At 38.3% G+C, this 20,185-nt stretch overlaps 2 protein-coding genes across 3 annotated transcripts in view; one reads left to right on the top strand and one right to left on the bottom strand.

The window, feature by feature from the left end:
- The window catches only part of dpysl3 (dihydropyrimidinase like 3), a 28,573-nt gene extending 20,091 nt beyond the window's left edge, over positions 1 to 8,482 (top strand). Inside the window, exons 12-14 of one of the 2 annotated variants that reach the window (XM_079649767.1) lie at positions 2,233 to 2,412; positions 3,831 to 4,002; positions 6,625 to 8,482. In XM_079649767.1, coding sequence (XP_079505893.1) covers positions 2,233 to 2,412; positions 3,831 to 4,002; positions 6,625 to 6,719 — 447 coding nt within the window. In that variant the 3' untranslated portion in view covers positions 6,720 to 8,482. The remainder of the gene's footprint in view (positions 1 to 2,232; positions 2,413 to 3,830; positions 4,003 to 6,624) is intronic. The other variant, XM_079649768.1, reaches the window with a different exon arrangement.
- A 3,162-nt stretch (positions 8,483 to 11,644) lies between these two features.
- Positions 11,645 to 20,185, bottom strand: part of stk32a (serine/threonine kinase 32A) — a 68,516-nt gene continuing 59,975 nt past the window's right edge. Inside the window, exons 13-14 of the mRNA XM_079649879.1 lie at positions 14,909 to 14,973; positions 11,645 to 14,214 (exon numbers count right to left, since the gene is read on the bottom strand). Of these exons, the coding sequence (XP_079506005.1) occupies positions 14,100 to 14,214; positions 14,909 to 14,973 (180 nt within the window). The 3' untranslated portion in view covers positions 11,645 to 14,099. The remainder of the gene's footprint in view (positions 14,215 to 14,908; positions 14,974 to 20,185) is intronic.

The following is a 20,185-nucleotide window of genomic DNA, read 5'->3' as shown; positions in this document are numbered from 1 at the left end:
AAAGGTTTTCCAAAATGACCATAACAGTCCACTACATTCTCCGCTTCAAAATCATCTCAAATATTTTCATGATTGGAAAACCACAGTGGGTTCAAAGAATGTAATTCATTACACAGGACTATGAAACATTAACAATCAATAGATTTGGAATCTGTGTACACATTGCTTCACATCTCATGATTAAAAACTGCTCTAGTTGTTAGGCTTTCGATGTCATGGGAAACATCTCCTGCAATCTGATTCAGAACTGTGTAGCATGACGACCATCTACTCCATCCCCCGCCTGCAATTTTGAGGATCAACTAATATTTGGAAACATTGATTAACCTGGCAGTAATTTAAAAGTGACACCAAATCTAGCACTGATTTCTTTTGAAATTGTACTTCATAGTGACAATCAATGAATCCTCCTGTAGTGCATTTTCTTTAAAAAAAGTTAAGCTACATTACATATTTTATATTTGTACGCGCTCAGAGAGTCATTTGCAAGGGCCTCATACACATTCTTTCTAACTCTCTTTTTTAACACATTTACATAATGAGGGTTGTACTGTACTATCACACTGGCATCAGAGGATCCCAGGCGTGCCACCCGGCAGCAGAGGAAGTGTCCGCACAGGAAATGAAGGCTTCACCAGCCTAGCATTAATCCTGCTTGCAGAAATACAGGATTGGATTTAGAAATAATGAAGTGGAGTTTTTAGATGTTTTATATGCTGTGCTAAAGAGCTAACAGTGGCTGTTTATTATGAGAGAAAGAAAGTTGTCTCGAGATGGAGGAATGGAAAGAGACAGAGAGACTAATAATACGCCTTCTCCAAATGTGGAGTACATCCACTGAGGATCCTTGGGTTCTTACATAATGATGTCACCCTCTCATTTCCTGCTCGTCGTCCTTCCAGATAAAACAGCAGGGAGCAGAGCACGGCAGCTTACAGCATAAATCTACCTTAATGGATAGTGTGACGCAAGGCCAAACAGGAGCGACCCTGTTTACCAGCCTTTTGTGTTATAATACAAAGTAAATAGATAAACATTAGGAATAAAGCAGGCAGCAAAACACACACACACACACACACACACACACACACACACACACACACACACACACACACACACACACACACACACACACACACTCAGTAATGACATCATGTTTGGCATGCAGTGGGTCTTAGTTATGTCCTGTTCTGGCCTGAATTTGGACGGCAGCAGAAAACAGGGCCGTGTGCAGAGGAAATAAGCAACAATGGAATGAGGGGAGGGAACCATTACAGATCACAAACATGTAGAGAAAAGAAAGCTTGCACTAGGGAAATCAGACTAGGAGGAAAAGTTATAAGGTTCAACAAAATACTAAAAGTTAAACAAGAATGGATGAGCGAGATAAAGACAGAGAAAGGGGGATAAATGAATGAAGGAGACAGACAACTGGTATGAGAGAAAGGAGAGAACGAGGTAGAGAGAGTGAGAGTAATGGAAAGAGAGTGAGAAGTACTATAAATGCATTAAGCACCAGCTGGATGGTGGCAGCTGTTGGTGCATGCCAAACAGACAGTGTAAGAAACAAGGTGATGAATGATAAAGTATGGGAGAAAGTGAGCATGAGGGAATAAGAGAGTTGAGCAGACATAAAGTTGATGCTTCAACTTCCTGTCTCCTATTCGATCCTTTCATAACTCGCCCTGTTGTGTCTTCCAAATCTCCTCAGCCCCTTCATCAGTCCCTAGGGAGAAGCTTACAGGAGTTTTATTTTGGACAGTTTTTAAAAAATGATATTAAATTGAACAAATTTGATTTAATTTAATCAAAGATTATCCTTAAACCCCATGATAGACTAATTTAATTCTTACTTTCAGTGGAGTTATTTGTTCAAACTTTTGCTTCAGATATGAAAGATAGGCATCTATCGTCCCATTAATTATAGACAGTGTGTTGACTGTTAAAACTTTGATTTATGAGATAAATGGGACCTTTGGATTGTTCTTCTTCTTCAGCGTATGCACATGTGTCTTACTACGAATATGGTTCACATTTACAAATCATATGTATTAGTGTCAATGTACCTGTTTTTGATCACTTTACATCACTCTATAACCGTAAATATAGTTATTTTGTATACATGTTTTGCATAATTTCTCCTAAGTTATAATGAGTACTGCTTCAGTATGTGATTAATACATGTATTACCTTTTGTTTCAAGTATCTAATAGCTGTTTATCTGTTCTGCAGGCTGCTGAGTACAATATCTTTGAGGGCATGGAGCTGCGTGGAGCCCCACAAGCGGTGATCTGCCAGGGGAAGATTGTTGTGGAAGACGGGACCCTCCATGTTGTCTCCGGCGTGGGTCGCTTCATCCCCTGCTCTGCCTTCCCTGACTTTGCCTACAAGCGCATTAAAGCCAGGAAGCAGGTAAACACTGGTTCTTCTTCTGAACATATTAACATTTTGTTAAGAACGTTATTATGTTTAAACCAAGTGACACACACAATGCAGTGAGAGAAAATTATACAATAACTGTGGAAAGTAGGAGTCAGGTTCTTTGGTTTGGGAGTGAGGATTTATTGGGTTTTGGGCTCAAGTAAAAGTTACAATGGTGGGGAGAATATAGGGCAGTGAAGTGGGATGCAGGGGAGGTACAATAAGCCTGACATCAGCCTCCAAGGTTCAGCCACAGGGCGCTGGCTGCTTCTACACTGTAAAACAAAATGTCAATGCATTGAGGGTGGTCTAGGCTTATTCGTCGTGTTTTAAAAAAAGGATGCAGTGAGTTTGGACTTTCCAAAGAGACCTGCCACATACTGTATAGCAGAGTCAAAATTGTTAACAAAGTCTACAATTAAATTTAGTTCCAAACTAGTGCGGAGCCCCTTTAAAATGTACTGATTGCTTGACATTTGTGCATACTACTTATAATAAGTCGATCCAACGGTTGTCAAAAAATAAATCCAAGATCTCACATACATGTACAGACAGATACAGATTTAGAATTTACTGTAGTTTAACAAGACTTATTTGATTCTTAAACTATTTAGGAATGCCGCTTTTAAATCAGTAAAAGCTACAGGAAAACCAGAGGGTTTGGAAATGCTTTCCCTGCAACAGACACATTCGAATATGAGAAGAGGAATAACATTGTGGGCTTGAAATGTGCCATTAAATATGACTGATGTATTCATAGCAGTCATATTTCTGTTACCACAAAAGTCTCTTTAAAACACTTTCAGTTCATTATGGTGGCGCCCACAAATAAAGACTCACGATCCTCAGCTTTACCTCAACAGTATAAAAAGAATAAAAAGGATATTCCTACCACCTTCATTAAATCAACTGGTTAACTGTTAAACTCAAAGCATCTTGCCTTCTTATTTCATGGGCCAAAAATCTCATTGTTCAACAATTTCCTAATTTGCAGCTGGCTGTCGATGAAAAGAAATGAGCTTTATTAACAGTGTGCTGTTTATCTTGGTAGCAGTCACTGTTATGGTTTCTTCATTCACAGATGTCTCTTTTTAAATTTTTAGCTTCCAAGATCCGAGAAGAGTCACGCCACTGAAAGACTGACTGACATACAATGGCTTGTTTATTAGCAGCCTCAAATTTGAATTTGCTTGAAAAACAAACAAATAGTGTATGGTTAACTTTTTTGTTTGCTTACTTGTGTTAGTATGTCTATGTTTGTGCGGTGATGTGTAAATCTGAAAGTGGTTGTGTGCAGGAAAAAGGCTCTGAATATATCATTCAGAGACAATCTGTTTCACAAACAACTATATAATGCGAAACACATTTAAATAAATGTCTCTCTTTGTTTCAACCCATCTCTTCTCTAGCTGGCAGTCCTGAGAGCAGTGCCCAGAGGAATGTATGATGGCCCGGTGTCTGAGTTCTCCATGTCCCGTGGTGGCACTCCCTCAGCTTCAGCACGCACCTCTCCCACCAAACAGCCTTCCAGAAACCTTCACCATTCTGGATTTAGTCTAGCAGGTAACCCTGCACAATGTGGTGAGCTCCACTTCTCAAAACACGCCCAGCTCTATCACCCGGTCCTCCTTTCATCTGTTTATGGTCTGAACTGATTTATACTGCATGTAGAAACATCAAAGGAGCATGTGCATCAGTCAATCCACCATCCTGCCTAGAGTTTATCTAGACCTTTTCTGCTACGTCATGCTGTGAAGTACAACAATCATGTGATTTTTAGCATGCTTTTGCTCTGATGCATTCACAACCCTGGGCGATAATCATCAAGCCTTTGAAGTAACCTAATAATCTCTTACTGTCCTTTCTCATACTTTATGATGCGCAATGAATGACATGCATTTTTCTTTACCGTGTTTATATGGCAATTTGTCTGTTCATGCAAGTCATTAAGTGGCCAGCTTGAGCTCCTCAGAGTTGTAATGAGGCACACAGTGCACACAGCAATGAGTTAGATGTATGCACACAATCAGTTAGCTATGTTTTTACTTTACTGTGGTTTGACATGAAGTTTTATTCCAAATTAAAACCACACAAACTCTAAGTACTTTTGTATTTCTGTATTATGCACATTGTACTAAGCAAATGATGGCTTCTATTATCATGCATTCTCAATAGGAATTACACAATATCAGATTTTCACTACAAGGGAAACGTAATCAAAATAACTGTTCTTTGTCTTCTTCTGGCAAAATGTTGCCTTTAGTATTTGTAGAGGCAGTCTGTAATCATTTATAAGGCAGATGATTAATTACACAGTATTATTATTGTGTATTTTTAACACGATATAAACATCTTGTTTTTCAACATCACAGTTATCGTTAACATCGGTATAATCCAACACCCATAATTCACATGAACAAATTATGTGCACTAATCTTATTTCTTTTATCATCCTAACTCTGTTAGATCATAACTTCTCTTTAAGGAATCATCTCCAAAAAATGCACCAAAGATCCGTCTGTTGGAGAATATCAAGAAGAATATTTATTAATGCTCTTTAGGACACTGTGACCCCTACACTGTAACTTCAGCCTTCTTGTAATGTCGAGCTACATTAACAAATTAAGTGTTTTCTACTGTTACACTTACTGTAAGACTTGCTGGATATGAATATTGGCTGAAGGCCCAAAACATACTGCATACAAGATTTTGAGCCAGGCATCTGGACACGGCCTATTAAAAAGCCTATCTAATGTGAGAGGTCATAACACTATGTATTCACATTCAACATCTGTTCCATTAGGCAGAGCTGCTGAGGGACAGCCTGATTGTGCCCATATGTATGTTCAGCATTGGGTTAGCTTTTTAGAAAACAAGTGTGGGATTGATTTTGTCAGGCTACTATACAGTGACACTTTGTACATTATGTTAAAGTCCTGAACCAGTTAGTCAGTGTCTCCACTGTTTAATAATCAAACAGAGACAGCATAGCTATTACTGTAGCAGTCATTATGTCCTCCAGTCACATTGAATGTGTAAATCAATGGGAGCAAATCTCTCACCAGCTGTACTCACCCAGGTATTGGCTGTCTTCGTAAATGCATGTAGTATTTTGAGTTGTTGATAACTCATTTTGAAGGACCACAGAATGGTGTTTGTTTGGTCTTAGGATGTATTAAGCAACCTGTCTTTACAAGTTTAGCTCATGGCTGATACCTCATTGATGAAAAAAGATGATGACCTTCTCTGGAAAGAATTTCCACTTTTAAGTCCTTGAATTTATATGGGAGTAAGGCTGCTCCTGGTTTCCCAGGCTTTGTAATGGTTGTGTGTGTTTACTCGTAAGCGTGCATGCATATGTGTACATACTCTCAGAATGACTCGATCCATTTGAGTTTTTCCAGGGACACCACCTGCAGAGTTGATTTACTGAGATGGGAAGGCTTGTTTGCCTGGATACAGTGTTTCATAGTCTGACATCATTCTACTTTCCATTTATATACTCGCTGATAAATTGCTGCAACAGGCGCCCTGGCTCATCCTTTGGAAACAATTTATGTCAAACTGTAGCTCCTTTTGTTAATGATTCAGCAGCACTCACAAAGGACATGGTCTGCTGAAAATGTAATTCCCCTATCATATAAGTGACACATGCCATATATCATAGACACAAATAATGTGACTTGAAAAACCTCTGGTGACTGGAAAGTAATAATGTGAGTGTATGACGACAATTACTTGTGGGCTATGACAGAATAAAAGGAGTAAGTAATAAGTGGATTGACAAATAGGACAATTTCTAGCTTTAAGAGCAGGGATGACTTACAGTAGAATAAATGTTTAGCGACGTTAGTCAAAACACAATTTCAACGTTTTTTTACATGTCGGTGAATATATCAATTAATTGGGGAAATATCAATCATCGTTTGTTATAAATTGTGTGCATGGAAATCCTGTCTTTATTAATTCCTTGTGATTGTGTCTTCTGCAAAGATAAGAAATATATGGAAACCCCTCAGACCAGCATGAATACAAACCACAGTTTTTTTTAAAAATGCCTCCAATTAATGATCTCCTTTTCCTGGTTTTCAATTTGCATGTCTTTTTCTTTCCCCCCAATTACTTCTGCCCAAAATGTTACATGCCTTTTGCTCTTTTTCAATGTAACTCACTTTATCTTTCTCTCCTTTTTTCTCTGCTCAGGTCCCACCATCCCAGATGACATCCCCATCAGGCCTGCTGGCCGCCGTATTGTAGTGCCCCCCGGTGGTCGTTCCAACATCACATCCCTCAGCTAAACAGCAGACAGACAAGGGGAGGCATCCGGAAAACAACAGCAGCCAGAGTGCAGGATTGAGGGTGGGAGAGACGAAAAAGGGGAGGGAGGAGCAGATGCAGAGGACCATGATTAGTTACAAGTAAAATAAAAAGCAAAACACTGAATCCTCATGCCTTACCTGTCACTACATGTATATTGACCATGCTCAGATGAGAACTATATCCATTTCCCTGGGTAAATTGAATTGAATTGAATTGGTTAGACATGGTTACTAATAGTTAAAGTTACCCCCATCCCACAGTGCAATTCACATCACTAGTGTTTAGCCTTATCACCTCTCAGTTTAGAATATACCACAAATGGTTTCATAATGGGAACACACGACAGTCATACCATCACATCGAACCAACATAGTTCAGACTGTGTTCCCAAAGGGAAATGGATACAGATTTTTCACAGGATGATGCTATGGTCCATTCATCCTGTTTGGCTTTTAATGTCACCCCCTTTTTACTTGTCTGCTTTCTGATTTGTCAGCAAAACACAACACTAGATCCCACATTAGCCATGTATTACCATGCAGTACCATTGATTAGCTCTAGGTGGCATTGTATATACAGTAGATGTAATGTAGCTTTGTGAATGATGTTGCTGCAGCCTGTTGGGGTTTACTGGACCAAGTAAAAGGTATTTATCAAGTCTCAGAGCAGGAGTGCTGTTGGACATGGAGCTGCCTGGGCCACAATAATACGAGTGATGTGATTCATGTTCCCCCCCTCCTACTCTGAGGTTACTTGATGAATACCATCCCCATGATGTATTCATTGAATTATTATGGATGTTAAAAAAAAAAAGAAAACAGACTTGTCTGCTTAAAAGATTTTGCGAAACAACAAATGTAAAAGTTTGACATTTTAGGAAGGGTTTTAGAATCTTTATCCCTGAAAAGGTTGTGTGAGTTTTTATTTTACCTGCGTTCCATCATGGCTGTGTAAAACAAAAATATTGTAAGAAATCGTCCTTTGCATCTGCTTCTAGCTAATTGGCTGCTACTGTTATCCTAAAACCATCATGATAAAGATAAACGAAGAGAACGAAGGAAGGGTAAAAAAAAACAAAAAAACAACCTGATCACAAGAAGTACGAAACATGCAACTGTCTCTGCAGCCCATCTGCAACTTTTAACTATGAGCTTTGCAATTGAGGGAAACAAGGAAAACCAGATGCAATTAAATGAATACGCAACAAATACCTGCTTTCAGATAACAGCACTTCACCTCGCTTTACTTTTTAATTCCTAACAAACTGGGCTCTGATTTTAAGACAAGAGGAATACCATCATTCCTTTGTCCCCCCAACAAAGTCCCTTTAATGTAATCCTGACCAATAGTTATTTATCACCAGCCTGATTATTTCTAGGGCCTAAGTGAGTTGACCTGAAACACTCTGATGCTGTTGGGGGGCCTTAGAGCCTTTTATGTCTGTGCTGTTTTTTTGACAAGGCAGAGGATTGCCGTGCAGTAAGGGAAGCTTTTTCTTCACTGTCCCACTGTGGGGGAGGGAGGGGAGGTCATCATGTTTTTTTATTTGACAGTGAGGGCAGACTCTGAGGCAGGCACGATTAGTGGTTTGTTGTATTTATGTTAGTTTGACAACCTTTGTTATTGTTTTTACGTTGTTTCTTTTTTTACTGTTGTATCAAAATCCAGAGATGGCAGGTCAAAACTAAGGTGTGTTGTGGAGGTATGATTTGTTTCCTGAATAAACATGAGTTGCAACTGAGTGACTGAAATATTTAATTTACATTATTACATTTAACAACAAGGCATATGCACTAAGGGTGGACATACGAAGATAACAGTAGGGCTGTCATCCAAACAATAACCCATTAGTCCAAAAACACTGTCCAAATGTGTCGATATCCATTTCTTGATTAATCCATATGTGTTATCTTTCCATAAATAATCATGTGAAAGCACTACATAAATCTTATATACAGAATGTGCTTATAAGTGTCCTGGAAATAAGACATTTTAAATGAATCCATAGAATCTTAGAAAACCTTTTTAAACTAACGATTAATTTGCAGACGCAGCCGTGACAATGTAAGTGAATACACTATAAACACCATCCAGGCTGAATAACTTGACATATTGAGTCAATAAAAACCTAATTGTAATTTTTTTAATAAACCGGAATTGCATAAAACCCCAGGGTACTATGAATCTTTATCAACATCCTTTACTTATTTATACGGCTGAAGTTTCCACTTATTGGGCTCTTTATCCCTCTTCATATTTGTATGATGACTTGTCAATTTATTCAGATAATGAGTTACTGACAGAAATATACACATGAAATGTTGAATCAGCAGAATGTGCAATACAAGCAACATCATGCTTTATTTAAAAGCTCTGACACATCCATAATCTCAGGGACAATTGACCTCATATGTCCGAGCCACAGGGTTGTCAAAATTAGGGTGACCATGCAAGATGTATCTGTATTTTAATAGACAAGTAAAATAAGAACATTCTTTAAAATAAACACTGGGTCATTGACTCCTTTTTGCTGCATTAAATAACATTAGCTAAAGTGTGGTATTGCTATGTTGATGCAATCTATATTTTGGCCACTATGGTCAGCATTGAGCTAGACATTCACTGCTTCAGAAACACTTAAGTAGTGATAGTTTACACCTCATTGGTACAAGGTTGAATCACACTTACACATTTTGTCCAATACACCACTTTATTTGCCTCCCTCAGGAAGCCTACAGAATTGTGCTACTTATAAAAGTCCTGAAAACTAGCTCAACCTAAATAAGCTAGTTTATTTGGTAGTGTTAGCTAACTAAAATTACATTAGCACACATCTACTAGCAAACAATTTCCTCCGACTGAGGCATTCAACTTCAAGGTAATTGCATTCATTTTGTGACATGTATTGTTTTAATTTGTCAAAAACAACATTCATGCCAATAATCATAAACCTTTCAAAAACAGTTTGACGATTACAGAGTTCTTGGATTAGAAAGATAGTCTACCAACATTATCATGGCTTGGCGTTTGCCCTGTTGACAGTGTTAAATTGACACTTTTCCTTGGACACATTTTAATTTGAAATGATTCATAAAATACTTCCTGCTGTTGCTGTTTAACAATACAAAGCTTAGGCCTTCTTGTGCAAAGCCTCTTCGGCCTACTGTAGTTTTTGTGAACATAATTATCAATTAATAAATGTTCTGGGTATAAAGGAACAGTAAGGTTAAGGTTATTTTTTGCCAACATTTCAGGAAGACATTTCAAAAGAACCTAGTGTGAAGATACAAGATGAAGCTGTGTTCAAACACATACTTATGGCAGGTTGGGTGAAGGCCAAAACAGCACTTCACAAAGGTAAGTCACATGTCTGATCTTTTCCTGTTGTATGGATAATCATTAGGGCTGACATGGGAGAGGGATCAGATTTGTCCCGAGATGTTATTGTCGTATCTGAACTATGTATATCTTTCAATATACTGGTAAGAAAGGGTGTACATTTTTAAACAAATAAATGTATGACAATCCTGTGTGGTCTAATGACGAATGTATCCACTCAGTCCTTTTGTGTTTCTTAGTAGTGGGAGTTACACACAGTGTGGTCCAACAGTAAAACTGCTGCAAGGTTCCTCAGGCATTTTTCAATGTTGAATAGAAATTTGATGACAATAATGACAATATGTCATCCTGTCAGAACGCAGAGGGGACAACTGGTAAATGTAGACTATATCTGCATGAAGAGATGAGTCAGCAACTTTATTATAAACAGTGATGTGTGTGTGTCGATTACTTGTTGGCATTGGTTACAGTGAGTGACTGTTATGAGAAACGTTTTCAGTAGAGGATAAGTGTATAGGCTATGTATGTATATGTTTGTGTGTGAAGCAAATGTATATCAGAATATATTAACTTTCATGTGATAAAGCAAGGTTTGCTGCTTTTATCTGTTGTGATTCTAAGCAGAATGGGGACGCACTTATCAACTGGAGTCACCCCTCAGATCAGATATTAATGTGGAAATGTGCTGCCTCATCACAGCCCACTGTGTCTAAAAGAGGACTTTGCCTTCTAGATGACCTAAGTGATGGACGAAAATCGGTTGTGTGTGTGTGTGTGTGTGTGTGTGTGTGTGTGTGTGTATGTGTGTGTGTGTGTGTGTGTGTGTGTGTGTGTGTGTGTGTGTGTGCGCTGTGTGTGGGTGTGGGTGTGTGTGTGTGTGTGTGTGTGTGTGTGTGCGCTGTGTGTGGGTGTGGGTGTGTGTGTGTGTGTGTGTGTGTGTGTGTGTGCTTGCGTGCGTGCGTGCGTGTGTGTGTGTGTGTGTGTGTGTGTGTGTGTGTGTGTGTGTGTGTGTGTGTGTGTGTGTGTGTGTGTGTGTGTGTGTGTGTGTGTGAAAGAGAGAATAGGAAAAGCATATGGTGCGTATCTGATGCTGAGTGTGCATTATCCAGCAATGCCCTTGGACACATTGGAAAAGAGAGTGCTTTCTAACCCTTTGCTTAATTAGAACCAATTACATTTGAAGATAAACAGCAGCCATTAAAGTTAAAGATCAAACATCATTTTTGTTTCCATTTTTATTCACTTGTATTTAGAATGTGTTCAATGCTCGTCTTTTAGGCTTACTTACAAATTAACTGGATTGGTATACCTACTTCTTTATGATACTAACTGTAGTACTCTTTAGTAGCCTTTGGGGGGCAGCATTATCTTAAAGATAGTGGTGAGCAACCAACACAAGCAGTAAATCCACATTTCTTTGAGCCTCATTCAGACATATTTTCTCTTTTTACACCCTTTCACTATTCTTGATTTTGAGGAAAAATGGTACATCAGTGATGTCATCCTTTTATAATATGATCATTCAAAAAGACATGAAGTGAAATAAAGCACAAGGCATAGTCAGTTTGTTTCAGAAAAAGAAAGTTGTTATTTAAGGCACACCTTAATAGTTTGCAACTCCATCACATTGAATACAATAAACACACAGTGACAACTGAAGGACAACAAAACCTTAATAGGAATGAGATTCACAGGTGTGGAGCAAAGCTGTTCCCAGACTTTTTTTTAGGTAGGCAAGTTTTGTTGAAAAATGGTTTTACTTAGGTCAATACTATTTCTATTAAATTATTATTTTATACTTAGATTTTTTGGAAGGGTTGAATCTGTCACATCATTTGATTTTCGCAATGACCCCATCCGATCGATTCCTGCTACATAACAAAAAGTGAGATAATTATTCCCAAATAAAATACCCCAAGAATCTCGGATCACTCCATCTGTTATCCTATCTCACTAAATGTAACATCTTATACAAGACCTTAATTTTGGATCTGTAAAATGACATCAATGACAACAACAACATCAACAACAACAATACACAGTTTAGTCAAAACATTGTACTAACTCTCAATAGAAAAGTGCCAACAGTAATGAATTGAATAGAGTGAAATATGTTTTAAATATAATCAAGTATAGAATTGAAGGATTGAGTTGTATTGCAGATAGATAAATCAGACTCAATAGAATGACTAGACATTTGTATAAATCACATTTACTTACTGATTGTGAAAAAGCTCAGGTTTGTACTACTTAGCTACTTACAAATAGTTTTAGGGATCAAACTGTGTGCCATATCTATGGTATAAGGCTTCCCTATGAAAGCTTCAGGGGCAGGTTTGGTTTGTCGGACATTGTTTTAGCCTGGGGTATTATTTGTTTCTGTCAATGTTTTCTTATTCACCACTTTGAATGTGAAAATTTAAATTAAGATTTTTCTCCCGCCGTTATCCAGCTGGTGCTACGTTTCCTGTTTTATACCATCTGCACAACAATATTGTCACCAAATGTATTCTTCTATTAATTGCAAATACAAATGTACAGGCTTATCCGGGGGTACATGTAATTGGTTGTAATCAACACAAAAGAGGAAGGACATAGACACATTATTTGACAACAATTTCAATGCAGACAGTGACTGAAAAATAAATGTTATCTAGGTCTCAGCTTAATCCATGTCTATAAAAAACATCCCTAAGGGAATAAGTATAGTCACTCACAGCTTTAGATTTTTTTTGTCTCTCTGTGCGTAAATGCTACAGTTGATGAAGAAGCATGTGCAAAGCAAGGTTCAGTGCAGAACATATAACATCTACCAGTTACCTTTTCTACGTTTTCATAGCGAGAAACCTTTATTTGGAGACGCCGCTGGTCATTTGCAAATTGTGGCAAAGCTTAGCCAAAGATGTCAGTGTTTTTAAAGAGTTTAAAACCTCTTTTACAAAATAAATAATCGAAAGGTCCAGTCGTTGTGCCCAGAGCTTTCAACCACAACCATGGCTTACACTTCATATAGACTTCCAAGGTCAAGAATAGACCTTCAAGGTTAAAGCTACAATCACCATTATTTTACCTTATTCAGCAATATATTTCTGACTTAACAGACTTTTGTTTGAATGAAAATGTTTGAGATTATTTTATGTTAACTGCAGTTCAAATTTCAGTATAATAAATTGAATTCGACCTTTAGCAGGTTTTGCTGATATCTGCAGCTGATGGAGCTGGGACATTGTACCAATGTTGCAGTCCTACCATCTTTTTTAAGCTTTACTAGCAAAGCTAAGCACAATGACCACTACGACCGTGTTTCTGCTGATAAAGTGAGCCATTCAGGCTCAAGCCTACAGTTCAACTCTTCATTTTCAATAAGATTAATCTGTGGTTGCTCTGTTAAAAAGAAAGGCCTCATTTGACCTTATTGACCTCTCTGTTTTAAACGTTGTACTAGTCTCATGCTCGGATCTCAAGTCCTGTAAATAACAAGGGAAAAAGCTGTCAAAGTGTTTGTTTTTCAATATAGGGTGCCAACCCAGTTCCTTATGCCAATTCTTATTTGGTTCATGTAGCACTGGGAAACCATTGTTGTTTAAATAACTATTATTAACCAGCATATGCACTGCTGATATTAAAAATCTGAGTGTCACACCCAAGGAAGCAGCAGCTTGGGCAGGTGTGCCATTGTCTCCTTTTTTTTTGACAGGGCATTGACTTTTCACTTCAGCACAGCGCCCAGAGTTGATGTTGAGCAGGCCTCAGAGCACCAGAGTGATGTTAGGGAACAGGATATGAGCGACACTCTGCTGAGAAACCATTTCTCTCCTGCAGTTCTTGATGCGTTTTCTTTGTTGGTGAACAGTAAAGCACAAGCATTCTTGTTTGTGAAGCGATGCAGTGGTGCAGGAACATTGAAGGACGGCCTGTGAGTGCCTGTGCTGATAGAACATAGGTGGCAATTGCTGATCTACAAGCTATGGGAAGGTGCAGGTGATAAGGGACTACGTAGGGGTCTCAGGTCTTGAGACCTATCCTGATAAGAAGGCCACCGGCTCCACATTGTTGTTCTGTCCATCCTCTATTGCCTTGTTCTTCTCAGTCATTGTCAGCTCAGAGGAGTCTGAGTCCACGGTTTTCTTTGACCTATTGCGTAAAGAACATCATTAAAAACACGTGATTTTTTTATTCTAGCATTTTAATGTATCCTTTGGCCTGGGATAGGCAAAGATAGTGGTTAGTACTCGACATTATTTTTGTACCTTTTCCAAAAACTTGTGTTAGCTAAAGATACCCATTTAACTGTCATGACATTTGACCTACCTTTGTTTTTATTGTTAAGCTATTACTTTAAAGTGGCAATAAAGGGACAAAAGTATAAAGTACCCACATCTTGCTTCCCAACTCCTCACATCTTATCTTTATTTCCATAACCTTGAGGATCTACTTGGTATGGCTTTGGTGTCTCCTCTGTTTAAACATTTCCTCATGCAAATCAACAGCGTTATATCCTTAACTTGACCGTTTTTGGATTAACTTCCAGAAACTCTACCAGTTGCAGAGTTTCTGCTTTAATCACACACATACATGTGCCGGATCTTATGCCACACTTATCTAAATCTAATCAAAAAACAACATACATTTATATAAACCCTATCAAACATAGTATTAATTAAACAATACATATATAGTAGATTATATATCCCTTTGATTTAAAAAAAATGTTTATCGCAGTTGTTTTGGGTTTCACAACAAAGAAAGTTGAAAGGTTAAGTCAAGACTACAATGCCAACTAATCAAAATGTGGTGGGAAGTATTGTTGGAAATGGAGGTTCCTTACTTTTCTCTGTTGAAGATAATGAAGTCTCTCTGTACATTATCCATTCTCTGTTGCAACTGACCGTTCTGGAGGAGAGACAAACAGAAAACATCAGCAACTCAATGATCAATGCTGTGAAAAAAAACAAAAACAGAAATTCTGGGCTGATTATTCGTCATTATTGTACTCGGCTACAATCTCTGACTCATTTACATTGAATGTAAAAATAAAAACTCCTGGCGACAGCGGTTAGTGAATAAAAGCTTTGTCTTACAGGAAGTAGACTACACACTTTCTTTCCTTATGACTCTTTTGTTATTAAAAAAAAAAAAAAGAAGCTTCATGCATTCACACGTGTTTGGCCCATTTGTTCATGAGAGAACATCCAGCTCTGTCATGCCAGTGTGTCCTCACACTGCTGAAGTGCCAAGACAAGTACACAGGTGCTTTCTCACTCTCCCAAGGAGACAGTGAGGAGAGGATCATTGACATACATCATCATTATGACACTGTACTGTGTGTGTGTCTGACAGAGACAAACCAGCAGAGACTCAAGAACACAAAAAGAGAAAATGAACAAAATGGTTCTTTGATTTTCTTGTGCAGATAACGATTCACGATTAACCATACTTTGTGTCTACAGCTTATACTAACCTAAATGAGGTACAACTGTAACATTTAAACTCCAAATCGGACACTTGGGCCCTCCATATGCTTCACTAAGGGCATCCAAGGGCATTCTCCTTATCCTCAAGGTCACATGCAAACGCAAACACACATGGCTCATTATGCTGCTTGCCGAAACACCCCTCCAGTTAGATTGGCACTCAAAATTCCAAGTTCCTGGAAAGCTCTTCAGGAGGCTGACTTCCTTTTAGAGCAGTCAGTCACTCAGAGAGAGGCTGTGTACAGGTGCTGTCACAGTGGGGGACAGACACTGGCAGACCAAAAGCCATAAACCCAATTAGGGCAGGAGGAAATAAAAATAAATGTAAAGAACAGGAGGTGTACACTGAGTTGTGTAATAGTTTTGCATGCATGAAGTAAGAGTTTTCCTGTGGGTTCCGGGTTGATGGACCCTTTCACAGCAGTGTCACACAGGACATTTACACATTTTTATGGACACTGTAGCAACACACTACAACTACACAACCACTAGACACTTAGTCAAGGACAGGGAGATCAGGCTGTCCTTGAGTGTGGGGGATGAAGACTACCGGAAGGTCAAAAAACAACAACAGGCCGACAGAGACAGAGGAGGATTACTATATATCATTTGTCAAACCTCAGTGATAGATGTGATACATAAGCTGTATGGCGAATGAGAGAAATGGTCTGATTTCTCTCTGACGGGGTCATAATGATATATTCTTTGACGGAACCTGAAGAAAAAAAGAGAAGATACCACCATTGTCTAACCTTTCCCTATAAACCAGTTCATTTTAAAAGCCAATCTGGTTTCCTTTCACTTCCCTCCAGACTTCAGTAAATTAACTATGTTTTAACCTGCATGGCAGCTAAACAATAAAGAGTATTGTTTTTTATAAAAGGGCCTAAAATAAAGAAGAGGTGAGGGAAGAAAAGAAGGAAGATGATGATGATGATGATGATGAAGAAAATAAGGAAGTAAACAAGAAACCTAATAAACAAAGACTTAAGGAAGGGAAAACAGGAAGCAATCAAGGACTTAAAAAAAGCAAGAGGGAAAGGAAGGACACAAATAAGGATAGAAGGAGTGGGACTAGGAAGCAATGAGTAAAAATAACAAAAGGGGTGAGAAAGACATTAAAGGTATTTTTTATTCCTGATATTTCCTATGATATTCCTTCCTTGTTTCATTACCTTATTTGTTGCTTTCCTGGAATAGAGGGATACTAGCCGAGAGATGTTGCATAAAAAACAAGTTATTCCTCACTTGTTCCTTCCCCTCTCTCTCTCTTTCCATTTCCAGCCTTTAAAAGGCAGTTCAGAAGCTAATTGCTTCAGCTGCGTGATTACACTTTCCATTTAATAAGACAAACCAACAGGGAGTGCTCTGCGGAACGGAAGCCTAAAAGGGACATTTCTCATTGCCGTTATCTTCGCTTTCTGCCCAAACTTAGGATCAGCTTTTGTTTTATTGTGACATCTGAAAATGATTGTAGGTGATGAAGAATTACATGTGGTATTTAAACAATCTATAATACATCTCCAGCTGATCCTGTCACACATTTGAGCTACAATTGTGACTTCTTCTGGTGATACTTCAGCATTTAGAACTAAAACGAAAATGTATTTATTTATTTATTTTCTAAAGCGGCACACATGGATCTGTGCTGTACATACAGCAGCTGGAAACACCCTAACAATAACTGTATACAACAATGAAGCAGCACACTCAAAACACCATAGCAACATCCCAGTGAGACACCAGCTACACCTAATCCAAGCAAGTAGTCCTTAACCTTTATTAGAATAATTATTATATTATAAACATTTTCATTATTATTGTTATTAGTATTATGGTCATATCTGTTCTTAACTGCTCTGATATGCAAAGATATTTTTACTAACCCTAACTTTAACTTTTGACAAAAAGAAAAATCTAAATCCCCACCATTGCCTCTCTTGAGTTTACATTTTGAATAGTAGGGTCATTGAGATGGCTATACTTGGGATTCCATAAACATCTACAGCAACTTCTCAACAGCCTTATGGAAGGAGTGTAAGACAAGGCGAGTGTATTTATTTTAAGGATAAGAGAAGAGAAATAAGGTTGGAGAGCAGGGGAGGAATGCACAAAGAATGGAGAGCAGCCTTAGGGTAATGAGTGAAAGATGCCCGGGACAGGCATTAGGGCAACTGGCTGACTTCATTCAATATTGATCTGCTATGCTTCATAAATACTGCACATCTCCTGCCCTCTTTCTCATGCATGCATGCATGGACAAAGACATATCACTATATTTCTTAAGCTCTCTCTTACTTGCACCAGTCACAAGTGGCCCCACTGGTACCTTTGTAAAAGGATATTGAAAACAAACCAAAAAACTCAAATTTACTACACAGACATTGAAGAGAATATTATCCCAGACAGACCAGGGATGCCAAATATCACTAGTTGGAATGCATAATATGCACATTAAACAATGTTGAAAGGACATTTCAGTGCTAAATGTATATATTTGAGTTAATTTCCCCCCTAATAAGTGAAGGAGTGAAGCGTCATTCAGCTAATTAGCTTGGTGCCATTCACTGGGATTTTAACATGCATTCCAATACTCAACACATTGCTTTACTTAACAATGACTGACCTTTCCCAGAATACATAACAACATTAATATTTATTGTAATGAGACTCATATAGTCATTTATTGTCAGAAATAATTGAATGGAGTTGCTTTCTCCGTTGTCATGTGAAAGACCTGTACAGCTGAATAACATTAACCCTGGTTGCAACTAAAAGTGCATAAATCAAACATTGCCTTGAATAAGGTGATTTCATTAGGAAATGCAAGACAAAAGAGAGGAACGCCATTTCATTGATTTAATGTTAGAATCCTTTGGTCTGACCATACCCTGTTCCAGTACTAGATCCGTGTCTATAAAAATAAATGTTTCCCCGAAAGGTTACCATCATTATTTCATTAGAATAGAGACCTTCTCTTTGTCTGAACGGGCGTGGGGATGACAAATGTTACTTGGCTGCACAGTAAGATATCACTGATATAAACACACAGGCAGGTCTCCACAAGCAGCTGTCAGCCTTCATAAAACATGGCACACTTTGGGCCAGTGCTGAATTCTTACTGCAAGCTGTCTAGACAGCACAAATTGCTTTACTTCTATTAGAAAACAGTCCCATAAACTTTTGTAATGTGCCATCGAGTGGGAGAGGCTCCAAACTTATTAACTTTGTAATGACATAGATTGTATATGCAATAGGTTAGGTTGTGTGCAGAGATTTAATGTATGTGTGAAGTGCCAATGGTGGGGAAAAATGTTGTTGGATAGCAGGCAGACGCTCACAATAGCCAGGGCTGCCAACACTCATGCATTGAGCGTGAGAGTCACGCAATTAACCCATATCTCACGCACTCACGCCACACTTGCCTTTCTTCATGCTAAGTTTTCGTCCAAAATAAATGTATATAAAAATAAAGTGAAGGAATAGCAAACTGAGCGGTCTACGAAATGAGACAGTCTTATGGCTTAGTTCAGTAAAGTTGGAACGATATTGGGAGATTCTGATTTCACAGATCAATAATTCATTAACAAAACGTTATTCAGACACAAATGACGTCTCCTAAGTACCGTGGTAAGGTTGACAACGAACTACAGTCACATTTTGATTTTAAAAAAAGCCAATACGCGCCGTCCTCCGAGCTGAACACATTACATCTAGTATCTGCAGCCAGAGAAGAAACGAGTGCTCAGGGACCGTCTGCAAAGTGCAACTCCGAAAAAAGAGAATACAATAATATTCAATCACTATTATACAGCTTATTACTGCCAAACTCACTACACACACATCAATAGTCTCCTGGTGGTCATACTACAGCAGAGAGTTTGGAAGAATATGCTTTTGGGGAATATTTATAATGTAAAATCTTCAATAAATATGGCATCATCTTAAATAACTTTACTATTATACAGTATATTTCTACCAAACTCACTATTTGCATTGTTGTTGTTAGCATCCGGTTAGCTTAACGGATATTAAAAGCTGTTTCTAAAACAAGGAAAGGGAGAGCTCTGTCCTGTCAGACTGAGAGATAACTACAGCTCAGTGATGTAAGGGACTCTGAGTGTTTAGATAGTTAACTTTAGTCTAGTTATCTCAGTGGGTCTCAAACGGTTTGGTCACCATTTATGAGAATAAATGAAAAACAGTTATGAAATACTATATGACAGTAAAACAAGAATAAAGTTTAAAAGGTGAGTGATTTGTAAAATATCCATAAAGAAAAAGAAAATCTGTTTACAGTTCTGTTTCATGGGTGTTGAGAGATGTCCATAATTTCATTTTGCTCTCAAAGTGCACCAGGTTGATGCATTTAACTTCAATATTAAAAAAAAAATCGCCCTCGAACCCCCCTAGAGGAGGTGAGGACCCCCCCACTTGTAAAATAGCACTTTACCTATGCGTACACCTATATGCCATTTTATATGCTGTGAGCTGATTATCGAGCCTTCATTGTAAGAGTCGCGGGTACACTGTGTATGTGCGTATTCCACTGTAGCGCCCGGTACATTAATGGGAAACCCTAGTTTGTACATGTTCAATACATTTGTAACACTGTACACATGAACGCTTCT

This window comes from Notothenia rossii, assembly GCF_949606895.1.
Source record: "Notothenia rossii genome assembly, chromosome: 9".
NCBI lineage: Eukaryota > Metazoa > Chordata > Actinopteri > Perciformes > Nototheniidae > Notothenia > Notothenia rossii.
Note: the sequence above shows the minus strand (reverse complement) of the source record. Positions and strands in the feature narration are given on the sequence as shown.